General features: G+C 38.0%; 1 protein-coding gene across 3 annotated transcripts in view; it reads left to right on the forward strand.

The window, feature by feature from the left end:
• Positions 1-13,434, forward strand: part of PPP2R2C (protein phosphatase 2 regulatory subunit Bgamma) — a 141,397-nt gene that overhangs the window by 87,892 nt on the left and 40,071 nt on the right. For all 3 annotated transcript variants that reach the window (XM_009635498.2, XM_035891093.1, XM_009635499.2), the window contains 2 exons: positions 1,429-1,541; positions 3,121-3,298. In XM_009635498.2, coding sequence (XP_009633793.1) covers positions 1,429-1,541; positions 3,121-3,298 — 291 coding nt within the window. The remainder of the gene's footprint in view (positions 1-1,428; positions 1,542-3,120; positions 3,299-13,434) is intronic.

Here is a 13,434-nt window from a genome sequence, read left to right on the forward strand (position 1 = left end):
CTATGTGTATTTTTAGTAATTAAGTAACATGACCGATACAAATAAAATGTATTGGATATTTAAATTGAGCTTTTTAGTTGCAGATTGAACTAACCTCTTGTTCTGTAAATTGACCAATTGTAATAGTTTTGTTGCTTGAAAATTAGCATATCAGTATTGTTAGGAGATGCATAATAGTAAAAACACTCAGAGTAGTGGAGGGATTGATTTGGGAAAAAAAAGGTCAAAGTTAAAGTTGCTATAGAAGTGCAAAGTGATTCATGTATTCATATATCCTGTCTTTATAATGATTTGTACTAGCACTTGAAAGAAGCATTTGGATCAGCCACAGTGGGGAAAGAATTATGCTCTGCTACATACTTGGGGAGAGAGGGGTAAAGGAAGAAAGTGGGACAAAATCAGAAATGCTGCAGGAACTGAGGTTAATGAAAGCTGCGGTGGCAGCTGAAGTGCAAAACCTTTGGAAAGGCTTTGGCTGCTTCATGAACAGATAAGTGAAACAACCGTTAGAAGCTCAGGACACATTTTTTGCAGGAGAAGAGTTGGCATTGATTTTCAGCCTAGGGAGTGTTAGGGTTGGCAGATCAGGTGCACGACCAGAGTGGGAGTGGACGATCAAGGTTACGGGAATCTGCAGCTTCAGCTACTACAAAACCAAGGACAAACTCCATCTGAAATGTTTAAAACTTCTATTTGCTGGCTTCAGAGGCTCTTTGCTAAATGAGAGGCATCCTTATTCTATCATCATATGCTTCACCCATCATGAAAAAGGGAGAGTTTAGGTTTAATTCCATTCCATGTAAGATTAATATATTTTTCTCCCCACTTCTCTCTCTTGCCCTTACAACACAATTCTCTAAGGTTTTTTTCTCAGTTATTTCTCAGCTACTTTCCCTTAGGAGGGAGAAATGTCTCATTTTTCACACAGCCTTTCATTTGCTGGAGCTCCTGATATTACAGCAATACAGCACTGCCCATTCCCACAACGGGCCAGGCAGGTATCATTTGTTTATCTACTCCATGCTCTTCTTGTGCTCTTTGTAAGTAACCTAGCAAACTGGCGTTAATGTCAAGATTACTTCCTTGCAAAGTCAAATTGTCAAATTGAGCTTCAGCAGTGAGCATTGAGTGGTTTTGGTCTGTTCTACCTGGAAACTGCCAAGTTGGTTATGAGAGCAGCATGTGCTCTACATGGTCTGTCAGCTGCCAGGAACCCCTGACTCGGTTTGAAGGTATGGGATGTGCTTTATGAGTATTTTTTCTGTTGGCAACATTTTCTTGATATGCAAAATTAAGTGACCCAGACTGTTTCAGCACAGGATTTGTCTAAACCAAGGTGTAGAAACTTCTTTAAGGAATATATTGTGAAAGGTGAGTAACCATATCCAGAATTCCTATGCTGACAGTTGTTTGTCTCTTCTTTTAAAGATAAAACAATCAAGTTATGGAAAATTACAGAAAGAGATAAGAGACCAGAGGGGTACAACTTAAAAGATGAAGAAGGAAAACTTAAAGATCTTTCTACAGTAACATCACTGCAGGTGAGCTGCTGTCTTTCTCCAACATCCAGTTGTTCCTGTACCAAGAAGGTAGTCATGGGTGCTAACTCAGTAAAAGATTTAAATATGTACCTAATGCTAAGCATATATATGATTATTCTCATTGAAGTTTTAGCTGACTCATAACGGTCTTGAATCTGTCACATGTTTTCAAGTCACAAATGCTTTATGATATAATGACCAACACAAATATGTTTAGAGCTTATGTCAGTTTTATTCTTCCTAATAAAATTCTCTTAGTGTGACTTAACATGTTTTCACACAGGATTCTTTAGCCTGATGTGCTGGAAGGATTCTACTTGTAATTAATATTAAACAGCATTCTTGCCTCGTTCAGAGCAACTGAGTTAAAGGCAATACACCAAATTTCAGTCTCATCTTTATTTCAGTAGTATAAAAGAATTACCTCCTATCTGAAGAGTGGGATTTGCAGTAGTCTGTGCTTCAGTGAACGTGAGGTTCTGCATTGCTGAACAGATGCAGTCATGGAACTCATATAAGTGTGTACGATTGCTCTCCGACTTTAAGGGCTGAATTCACTCCAGGTGTTTTGGCAAAGGAAGTGGCTAATGGTTAGAACTGGAAGACTATGTTGTATAAACGGTAGTATTTCTTTATTATTAAAAACAAAGAACCAACCCCCACTTCCAAAGCAAGCCAGTATTGTCTATTGTCAAAAAAGCTTCCAACTACATTAATAGAATATTTATCTATTCAGTATGACTAGGCAAACAAAACCATTCCAGATTGCCTGTAGTCTGTGAATTCAAAGGCTGAGTGAACCATTGTTTTGTTCCTTTAGTGGCAAGCTAAACTCAAAGTTTTAACTTCTCTGTGTTCTTTAAACTATCTTGTGGATTGATGTATGACAGGTTGTTTCTGATGCATGTTCAACACCATCAAATAGTCCCAATCATGGACCACAGCTTTACAGTGTTTAATGCTTTACCAATAGGGAACAAATTGATGGTGTCTAATTATTGAAGCATGTCACTGAAGGGAAATAATGAGGGTGCAATGACAGGTGATAGTCTGTGGTCTTGGCTTTTCAGGAGTATGTGTGTATGTACAGCATGTCAATACACATGTTGGCTTTCTTTTCCAAGACTTCATGTATTATGTTTTGCTGAGATCATAACCTTTCCACAACTTATCTTCTCTGAAAGAGACACGTCAAGTAGCAAAAGTAATACTGTAAGGGATTTACAACTAACAGCAAACTCTTTAGCAAAAGCAAAATACTAGGACTTTATTGCTTGTCAGAGCCAGAGCCTCCTGCATATGTGGAACAGTAGCTCCTGCAGTGGGACTCCCACAGTCCAGGCTTTCCAGCACTCTGCATGGCTCCCCATGGCTCTCCTGTGTCTCCCTTCCTCCTTGGCAGGGATAGCCTTGCCCAGCAAGTCATCCATGGGGAAATTCAGCTTGTGTACACTGTTGAGAAGTTTTATAATGCCACAGTCTTTGAATTCTTGCTTTCCATTGAAACTCTCGTCATCCTAGCAAAAAATTATTTAAAATCTTACTCCCTTTCTCATTTGTGTTTTGGTTTTTTTGGCAGGTGCCTGTATTGAAACCTATGGATTTGATGGTAGAAGTCACTCCCCGGAGAATCTTTGCTAATGGTCACACCTATCATGTCAACTCAATATCCGTCAACAGTGACTGTGAGACATACATGTCAGCGGATGATCTCAGGATTAACCTCTGGCATTTAGCAATCACAGATAGGAGCTTCAGTATCCTTTATTGTGGTTCCTTGCTCAGTGTTGATAGTATTAGTGGGGCTTAAGAGAGCTGTTTTAAAATATTTTTTCTGCAGATTTTAAAATATACCTTTACCTATTAGAATCCCTGCAGTATTTGTAACAGAACGTGCTCGGATGTCGTAAGAGACAGCTAAAAGCTTGCAAAAATCAGAGAATTTTATGTGAAAAATAACAGTCTTGGAGTTGGTTAATGACAAATAAATAAGAAACTGATGCCAGCTGAATGATAACTATGCACCTGACTAGAATACGTTATACTGTTATTTTTTTAAGGCATTTCACACTGAGCTATTCCACCTTGTTTTGCTGAAAGGTCAGTCCTTACCCTGACCATGCCCCCTGTTCTCTATCATCCTGCTTCCCAGAACCTGGAATGCCTGAGATGTGCACAGTTTGGGGGTAAGGCTCAGCTGCTTTGTGTGAGTTGTTGTGTCTGTGATTAATGCAGTCATTGCTGTATCAAGTGCTGGCATCATCCTGAAAGCCGTGTTGCGGGATCATTGCAGTCATCTGTGAGGCTGCCCCTTGCACTGCAAACAGGGTGGCGTGGAGGAAGAGCAAAAGAAAATGTAGCCAAGAAAAGTGATTTTCTGTGCTTTGCAGAACATAAAGGGACCAGTAAGAAGAGAAATAGGTTATGGGGCCAGCTCAGATTTTTGTGTTCCTGTGGTGATTTCTAAGTATTTCAAAAGGAATTAGAAGAATATTTCTCTGTGTATTTGTATCAGGGACTATTACATGTCAAAGGGAAGTTGCCCTACTGGGGGCAAATCCTAATAGAAAGCACCAATGTGATGGGGTGTTCTCCCTGTCTCTGGTAATTGTTTATATTTCTTCCTCCGTAGGCCAGATCATCTGTGGAGCCTAACCCATGCTCTGTTAATGTCACAGGAAACATTTTCATTAAATCAAACAACTCTTAATGTCCTTAAAAAACTGCCTTTGCAGGATCAAGTGACAGGTGCCTTTACCCTGGTGATTGTAGAGAATATCTCCTCCATTTGTTTCTGAACTCATGTTCTTTTTATGTCTTTCACCTGTCTAGATTAAGCAAGCTGAATGGTGCCCTCTTTAATATGACTGTTTAAATAGGACCAATTTATATAGGGTTCTTCAAAGTTCAGCTATGTTCTGCCTTCGATATCCAAGCAACTGTACTTCCGTTAGTAAGAGAGAACAGAGTGGGAAAATTGTTTGCCGGTATGCCTATATGGAGTAGCAGCGTGGCTCTTGAGAGTGTCCTCCTCCCTGTAGCTTCACCCTCCAGTCTTGTCCTTGCCCTGGACACTTTAATATGTGGCTGCTGTGAGTTCTACTCTACTGTGTATCCTCCTCTTTCTTCTAAAGCAGAACAGTGAGTCAGACCAAGCACAACAGTCTCTGTATGTCTGCGTATGATAACCACATCACATTCCAGAATACTTATGCAAGTCTTTACTTTTGGCAACCCCTTTTATTGTGATAAAAGCTGTTTTATAAATTAAGGATTGCCAAGAGAAGTGTTTCTGGAAAGTTTTAAACAAATAAATAAATAGTTGTTATAGTTTGTGAGGACAACATGGGTTTTTATTAAGTCATCTGCCACGCTAAGAGCTTACTGACAAATATCACCCCCAAATGAATTTTTAAACCCCAAATGTGTGTAAATCCTTGAAAAGAAAAGCTTACTGTGAGAGTATAGATACAATCAGAACAAAAATACTGCAAACATGGTAGAGCAAAATAATTCTTAGCATTTATGCAGAGCTTTTTACCTTCACATCCTTTATATACATTGATCAATTTATCCTTACAAAAGATTAAGAGGCTGGTAGATAGATAAATTTGTCTACTATTTTGTGGATGAGGAAATTGTGGCAGAAAATTCAAAGGAATTGCTTATGAAAACTATACATTTTGTAGCCCTGATTAACAACATTTCATTTGCTGTTTGTATGAAAACACTTGTATGCAGGCTTCAGAAGCACTTGGCCTCCAATGATGTTTCAAGTTCTAGCAATATACTAGGAAAAAGCTGAAAAACAGACTTAGTCTTACAATTCTAACTACTAGCATATGTCTTGATTGAACATCATGAATAGCAAAATTATTTGAGATTGAGTAACTGTTCATGATGTTTCTACTCCTGCATGTTCAACCATATTCGGTGACAGTTGCGTGGACTCTGTTTCAAGCATTAGCACACTCCCATCATTGAATATTTATTGATTTAGAGTTTCTGATTGAATCATTGATTTAACTCTTAAAGCATGATACAATTTATAGTAGCACACTCAATTTCTGAGTATGTTCTAAGAGTGAAGATGGTGAGGAAATTAAGAGTGTGTTTCTGAGGTTTGGGATAGGAAACTTTTCCTGTATCTGAGTGGCTTTGGGATACTTATGTGGATGATTCTGGGATAACTGAATTTCTATCCTGGATTGGGATGCAGTTATTGCTGCTTCTTTTAGATAGGCATGAACAAACATCTGGGAGGACTGATGACAGCGTTTAGGGCACTTAGGTAAAGGAATGATCAATGCTGGGGCAAACGGTTCTTGCTAAACTGGCCATAGTGGCAGCAGATTGACTTTTGTGGCTGGATACCAGTATCTATTCAAGAGAGCAGACGGAATTAAATAGGTTGTATCCACTTCTGTTTCAGGCAATATAAGCTGTACCTGTACTCAGTTCTCCAAACCAGATAACCAGGCAGTTTACTTTTACTTAATTCTTTGATAAACAGAAAAGTTGAGATAGGTGTTCGAAAAGAAGGTGAGATCATTACAGAATATTGCTCACATTGAGGAATTAACTGGGAGACCACGGTAACTGTACGATGGGGATGAGTAAGTTAAACTTGCATCAGTCTTCCCACAGGTATCTTTTTGTCCATATAGAGCCCTGTAAGTCCTTGTAAAATTGCAGGGGCGCCTTTTCCACTAGATTTCAACATCTGTCACATCTGTCCTACAGAAAATGTAGTTACATAAAATTCTCCTGGATGAGATGATGAGCTTTGGGTAAAAACATTGATATATAATAACTCTTTGCCTGTTAGAACTTTTGGGTTTGAGATCTTTCACTTTAGAGTATTTGTGCATTAAAAATAAATTATTTTGAAATTACATATGCAGCTGTAGATCCCAAATCACCCAGTAACTTGAGAATCATTTACACTGGTGTAGTTCAGTATTTAGTTTTGCTAAGACATAGTTAATGGATTGGTACTGTAATTCTTGTATAGTTCTTATTCATAATGCAGGATATTTCTTGGTGAGCTTTGGGTAAAAACGTTGGGTGTGCCAGTTCCAATTAGGACTACACATATTAAGATGAAAAAATTCTGCCAAGCAAACAGTTTTAAATGAGTGTTGCTGGTCTTGGTGCCTTCTGCAAGACACTTAGGGGGGCAGGCAGGAGGAGGCTCAGGCAGTTCTAAAAATGCTTGCTTCACATCTTTTTGTTAGATGCAAAATGGAGATGAAGTATCTTGCTGTTTTACATGGAAGGCTTGATTCCTTGAAATACGTGTTTAAAATAATAAATAGAAAACATTTTGGTTTGAAGTGGCATTTGTTAATAAAGGATCTGGCAGTGATGTGTATTTGTCTTTCTACTTTCCCTCAGAGGTAGCACTGCTACATATAATGAACTGCAATCTGTTTATCCAAGAGGCTGGTTGTGACAATGACACAGGCAACAAATACAGTGGGAGAGTTTCTAGACATTCAGCTCATATTTGAACATCTTTACAAATTGTATGGGAAATGCTGGAGAAAGACGGCTGTGCAGTATGCTAGGGTGTTTTTCAAGTAAAGTACTGTGTCTTGTATAATTTTATTTGAGAACAGTTGGGTTAAAATTATTATTTTAGCAGTTTTACAAATCACCGAGACGTGTTCATTCCTTTGAAAATGAAAAGACAAAGCAACACAGATTCTCTGTCTCCTTTGGAAAATATTTTAAATGAGCTTTGCAGAATTTGACCAGAATATTTGCCTTGGGTAAAGCCTTAGGCAAATAAAATACAATCAGTGGTTTTCTGGTATGCTTTTATATTAGCATAAACATGAACTGGGGTAAAAAGCAGACAAGTGAATTTTATGCTATGGCTGTGTAAATTTTCATGAGGGATAAGCAAGACTTCTGTACGTTGATTCCCACTTGCAAGCAGATTTGCTCAGTATCATTTGGGCAGGGGGAGGTGAGAGAAAAGGAAGGGGGAAGGTCAGCTGGTAAATAGTTGCACATATGAGGCTTTTCTTCACTAAAAGGTTTAATGTGTTTTGTTGTGTTATGGAGAATGATAGTCAGTGTCCTTAATTAGGGATTATATTCTTCACTGGAAAATAAGTGAGGTAAAGGTTGATGTATTTGTTAATGTTTGGTCTGAAATGGCTTAGCAGTGTTGCCCATAGCTTAAGCCTTTAGATAAGTCATCTTGGGTATAGTGAATGAGAAAACAGGACCGCTGGAAGCATACTGATAAGGCTTACTTCACATCAGCAGCAATCTTTGGACTATCTAGCTGTACTAAATATTCTTTATGAGAATGTGTTTGGATTGCTCACAGAACTATGTAGCTCATAGCACTTGAACTCCCTTCATTTCCTGGTAGCACACTATTTCACTCTGGAGGCTGTCATGGCATTGCTATGGAAACAACATCACCGTTTCCAGCATGTACTCATCTTGAGACTCATCTTGACTAAAATACTCATTTCTCAGTCAGATCAATATAGTCCAGGGTTATCCTGTTTTAATAAAAAATTCCTTCTTCCCTGTCCCCAAAGGGTTAAGCTAATTAGCAAATCACCATAGGGCCTTCTTATAGTCTTAATGTATTCCAGTATTTGAAGCATATCATGGATAGTCAGATCGTTAGGCACTGCATCTTGGGGAAATTAATTTACTTAAGAAGTAAACAACAACAGCAACAAAAGAAAAGAAATAGAAAAAGCAAAATAACATGGCACATTGATGGGGACCAAGTCTGTGGCAGCCCATCGTGCACCTGAATATAGGGCATATGTAGGGTGTATGTAGTGCTCTGGGAGCAGCCCCCAGGCTGGGGAAGATAGCTAGCCTTACCAGATTCCTGTTACCAGCCTCAGTGCTAAGCATTTGAGTGCTAAACTGAAAGCAGATCTGCAGTATTCTCTTGGCATTTGTGGAGCTGTAAGCTGGCAAGTTTATGCCCTTGAGTGAGACAAGGTTGTTTCTATAAAAATTCCGCAGCCAGGATGACTGTGCACAAGCTGTGTGCACAAGGATGCATTTTCTGCGCTCTCAAAAAAATGCCTTTACCACGTGAGAACCTGCTGCCACCCCCACCCTCAGCACTGTGTTCCTCAAGCACACACTTTCTGTTTGGCGAGATGGCAGACCTTATTTCTCTTCTTTTTGAGAGCTCTGTGTCGTACATTTTAGCCTTTCCTATTCTATCAAGAAAGATTCTGCCATTCTATATCATATATTTAAAAGGTGTGTATTATACCATGGAGTTGTATTCTAGCTGAGCTGCTACTAGCAACATTTGAGTAGCTTTTCCTCAAATTTGTGGTGTTCTTTTATTCTTTACTTCCCAGAGTCTCTCCTTCTCCCACGTGTTGACTCTCTCTCCCCCCTCCCCCGCCTTCAAAGGAGAATGAAGATGTCTGCAAAGCTAAGATCGGGTCTGTAAGTTAGAAGTAGAGGATTGCAGAGGTACCATGTACCTTGTTTTCGTGGTTTGGTGAGCTCTTTTAAAGTATAACTATTGAGAAAAGGTTGCCATGCTTTTCTAATTAAAATAATCCTATGTGAACAACTGAGGGGAAAAAAGCTTTTTGCAACAAGCTGGTTAGATTCCGCACTGATGTAATGCACTATTCAATCTCCACTTTTTTCAGCAGGGGAATATTGGCCTTCTAGTAAAAATAGGAGTTGACAGTAGTAAAAATAAACATTTTGACACCTAACTCGCATCTGAGTACTGTCAACTGGAGGTTTTCTGTGCATTTTGATAAAAGTTGAATTCTACTCTAATTTGAGGTAAACCACTAGACACGCTAAAGGCTCCAGTGCCCTATCTTGCGAAGCCATGGGGTAGAACCGTATGGAGAGGAAAAAGTACAAAAGATAAAAAAGAAGAAACTCTGCTGCATGAAACTTGTGAATACACCAAGTTCATACCAAGTATCGATACTTAACTGCTAGGTTCTTTGCTGCATTGCCATTTCTCATCTGCTGATAATTACGTTGTAAACTGGTCATGATAGAGATTTTTCCTCCTCTGTTTTACTGAAGTGCTTGACAAATTTTAACACAATTAAATACTTCTCAATAAAAATATTTTTTAAAAATTTGAGGTTTGTCAGTCTTAGTCCCACTTTATACTCAGTTAAACAAAGACTGTTAGAGCCAAATAGATCTGGAATTTCAACCCAGAATCTGGATGTTGCCTGGTGAGATCCCGCTTTCCATTACTTCCATCTATTCTCTAATTCTGCATTAGATAAAGTGCCAAACTGTTTGAGAGATAAATCCTGTAAAAAAGTTAACGGGGATGAAGAAATGGTAGGAAAATGGTTTCGTTCTGGAAAAATACAGGTCAGTGTATCTTTGCTCCGTAGAGATCTGTTACATGCCAGAATGCAATGGGATGGAATTTCACCGAGCACCAACAGAAGTTTTTTGCTAGGGATCACTTGCTTTAATGGACAGAGAAAAATAATTTAATTATTAATAATTTAATAGTTAAAAAAATATGACAATTCTAACCTTGCAAAAGGTAATCAGAAGCAAAAACTTTGTTGTCCGCTGAAATGAATCTTTACATTGCTAATGCTTAACATTTAGTCTTTTGATGATGAATTTAGGAAAAGGCTAGTAGTACCTAAGCCTGCTTATCTCTCCCATTTAAGTTACCCTTATCTGAAGCAATGGAAAAGTTTTTCATTTGAGAAATGACTATACTCAGTGGAAATTCATGGTTATCTATTTAGCAATGATCCGCAATTAATTTCAGGTTGTTTTTAAGTGATCCAATTTTTGAAGCCCTGAAAAATTGCAGTTTCCGTTGACTTTGCCTGTTAACTTTTGGGTTTGAGATCTTTCACCTTAGAGTATTTGTGCATTAAAAATAAATTATTTTGAAATTACCTACGCAACTGTCGATCCCAAATCACCCGGTAACTTGAGAATCATTTACACTTATAAGCTTATAAATAGTTACCTGAGTTGGGCTCTTCCATACAGCATTTTTGGTCTTTTTCAGTTAGTACTGTGGGCCTGGAAAAGCAAGTATGACTATACTATTTGATCTGACTACAGTAGTTATTGAAGAGGAAAGAAGGATGTTTTGCTGCTGTCAAGGTGAAGTCCTTATATGTTATTTCTCATCTAAAGTGCTGACCCACCCACATTCTGATATTCTCCTTTTACTTTCCTCTTGGTGGGCATATTCAGAAATAAATCCTTGATTGCGTGAAAGTTTTCTTGTGCTTTCTTTAGTTGTTAGGAGGACTTCCTCATTATGCTGAGAAGTTCACAAATAATGGTATCCAAAATAAACCCCACTGGAAATTGAGACACAGATTTGTAGTCAGATGGGTTTAGAATAGCTTGGATTGCCAAATATCAAGTTTATGCATCATCCTAAGAGATGCAAGGGCTAAGCAGGTGACTGAATCTTTGTTAGCCAACATAAGAGTTAAAGTAAATTTGATCAGTATTTTTGGAGACAAAAAAGGTAGAGGGAAATACATTTGGGTCTCTCATATTTTTTTTCATGCATCCATTTGCATTTACTTTGTATGAGGTTTGTAACATTAAGCCTCAAACTGTGATGGTTTAAGCAAAGTACAGTAACTACTTTGTTTATGTTAAAATATTAACTATGTACCACACCTTATCTATGTGTACAAGCAAAGCTAGACAGAGTCCCAGTGCCAAAATTGTGTATGCACTGTAAAAAGAATATTTTAAAATACATTAAACTGGAGAAAGACAGCTCTTAACAGAATAAAACCCAATCATAATTTTAATGGAGCTGTTAAGTGATATTACTAGATATCAATGATCAAATAAAGCTCGATTTTTCTTTAAACTGTTTTAGATTCTGCAGGGTTCCACCCTAATTGGATATGTAATGCTAGATAAATAATAATTAAGAAGAATATAAAAGGAGGAAAGAATTCTCTGACTGCTAGACTGGGGACCACGCTGGCTGCATGGGTGTGTAATTAAACAGTGCATCAGGCCCCTGTTCTTTGTAACCCCTGTAGTGAAACGTGGCATAAAGTAAAGAATTTCAAGCTTTAAACAAAATATCTCAGGTGACCAGCAGAATAAGGATTTTAGAAACGTGGTAGCTGAAGGTCCTTGATGTGTGCTTTTGCTGCTAGGAAGAATACAGTAGGAATTATTTTATTAAAATCCCGCAAGAAATGTTTTTAGTATCAATTGAGGAATAAAATTAGTAAATAGGTAAGTATGTGTAACTCTAAGTTGTTATCTTCTCTGAACTATACGGAATCCCAATAGTAAGTGGAGCCTTTCATGAACTCTCAACACTCATTTGTAAGAAAAATTCTGTGTGTCCCTAGTGCAAAGTGCCAAGAGAGAACTGCATTTCTAGGGTCACCGAGATGACTTGGTCTTGCAGACACTAACCTAGATACTGCTTCTACAACAGGCATTGAACTGGTTCTCCTGCTTCTGTTGAGGTACAACTGCATCCAGTTTGGACACAACATTGTTTCTGATGTGGTCATCATCTATTGTAGAATATATTAATTGAGTACAGTTTTTAAGCTTTTCAGAACAGGAACAGTTGTGTGTTTATCTTGTGCAAATTGCAGCCTTTATAACTAACTGTTGTAATTCTAATAATAGATAATAATTATAGCACTAAGGCTGTGTGAGTAAGGACCTTAAGGATTATTTGTTTTTGAGAAACACAGAGAAGTTTCAGCATCTTTTAGGAGACTTTAAAACCGGGCTTAGGGAACTCTGAAAACCATGAATAAATTTGCAAATATGGTCTTTCAAGACTTTTGTTTGCTTTAGTTTCTTGCCAGATGATACTTTTATGATCCTTGTCAGAAACAATTGCTTTTTAACTATCCTCAGCACCTTAAATTGATTCCTATCTCAGGAATTTGACTATCAGCCAGTCAGAGAGTTGGATGGCAGAGCACATCTGATAGCCCAAGGAGCGATATCAGAGCTAGTTAAACAGTATTTTAGCACTGATTCTCTGACTGAGACCCTCCTGCCATCCAGCTGAAATGTATGTTGCCGCAAAAGCAAACAATCCGCGGCTGGAGTGTCAGATATCAGTGTCTTCAGGGCATGGGATAGAGCTATGAAAATATCCCCTATCTAGCCGTCCTCCAAAAATAAATAAATTGGAAGAGTTGAGCCTGGCTGTGAAAAACTGATTATAGCTGAGGCCTCTGCATTCTTGGCAAAGACTAGTCTCTTCCTTTTTCTGGAGTTGCGTTTAAAGAAGTTAATTTAAGGTGATTTGAGCATAGCTATAGCCTTGGGATAATTACTGCACTGCAGATTTATTGTTTAATAAAAATATTAATTTGTTAATCAGAATACATAATTTTCTTACTTATCACTCCTGTCCATACACAACTTGAATGAATAAATATGTGATTCTGTTATCCTTTTAATGGATTTCTTTATCTAACCCTCTGTCTTCTCTAATGCAGTTGTGCCCAAATAGAGACCCATACTCATTATTGAGTTGCTGCAGAGGTAAGGAAAAATACAGCCAGAGGCATTAAAATACTCTTGGTTTTTAAAACTATATGGTGAATTGCAAAAAGGAAAATGAAAATTGACAGGAGTTGCAGCAACTGATAAAGAATAGTGTGAAATCCCGAGCCCATAAAAGCCATTTCGGAACTCTCTGGTAGTACATTAAAGAACAGCACTGGGATTTCACTGTATTTGTGTGTTCATAGAGTGATCTAGGCAATGCAACTACAGAAGGTACTTAGAATTTTACAGTAGGTGCAAAGATGTCTTTTCACAGATCTACATAGAGCCAATTGCTTTCCAATTTAATTGGGACTGTTATTCTCCTGATTGTAGCAAACAAGTTACTATTTTCTTCCAGGAATGC

This window comes from Egretta garzetta, unplaced genomic scaffold, assembly GCF_000687185.1.
Source record: "Egretta garzetta isolate BGI_Z169 unplaced genomic scaffold, ASM68718v1 scaffold193, whole genome shotgun sequence".
In the NCBI taxonomy this organism is placed as follows: domain Eukaryota; kingdom Metazoa; phylum Chordata; class Aves; order Pelecaniformes; family Ardeidae; genus Egretta; species Egretta garzetta.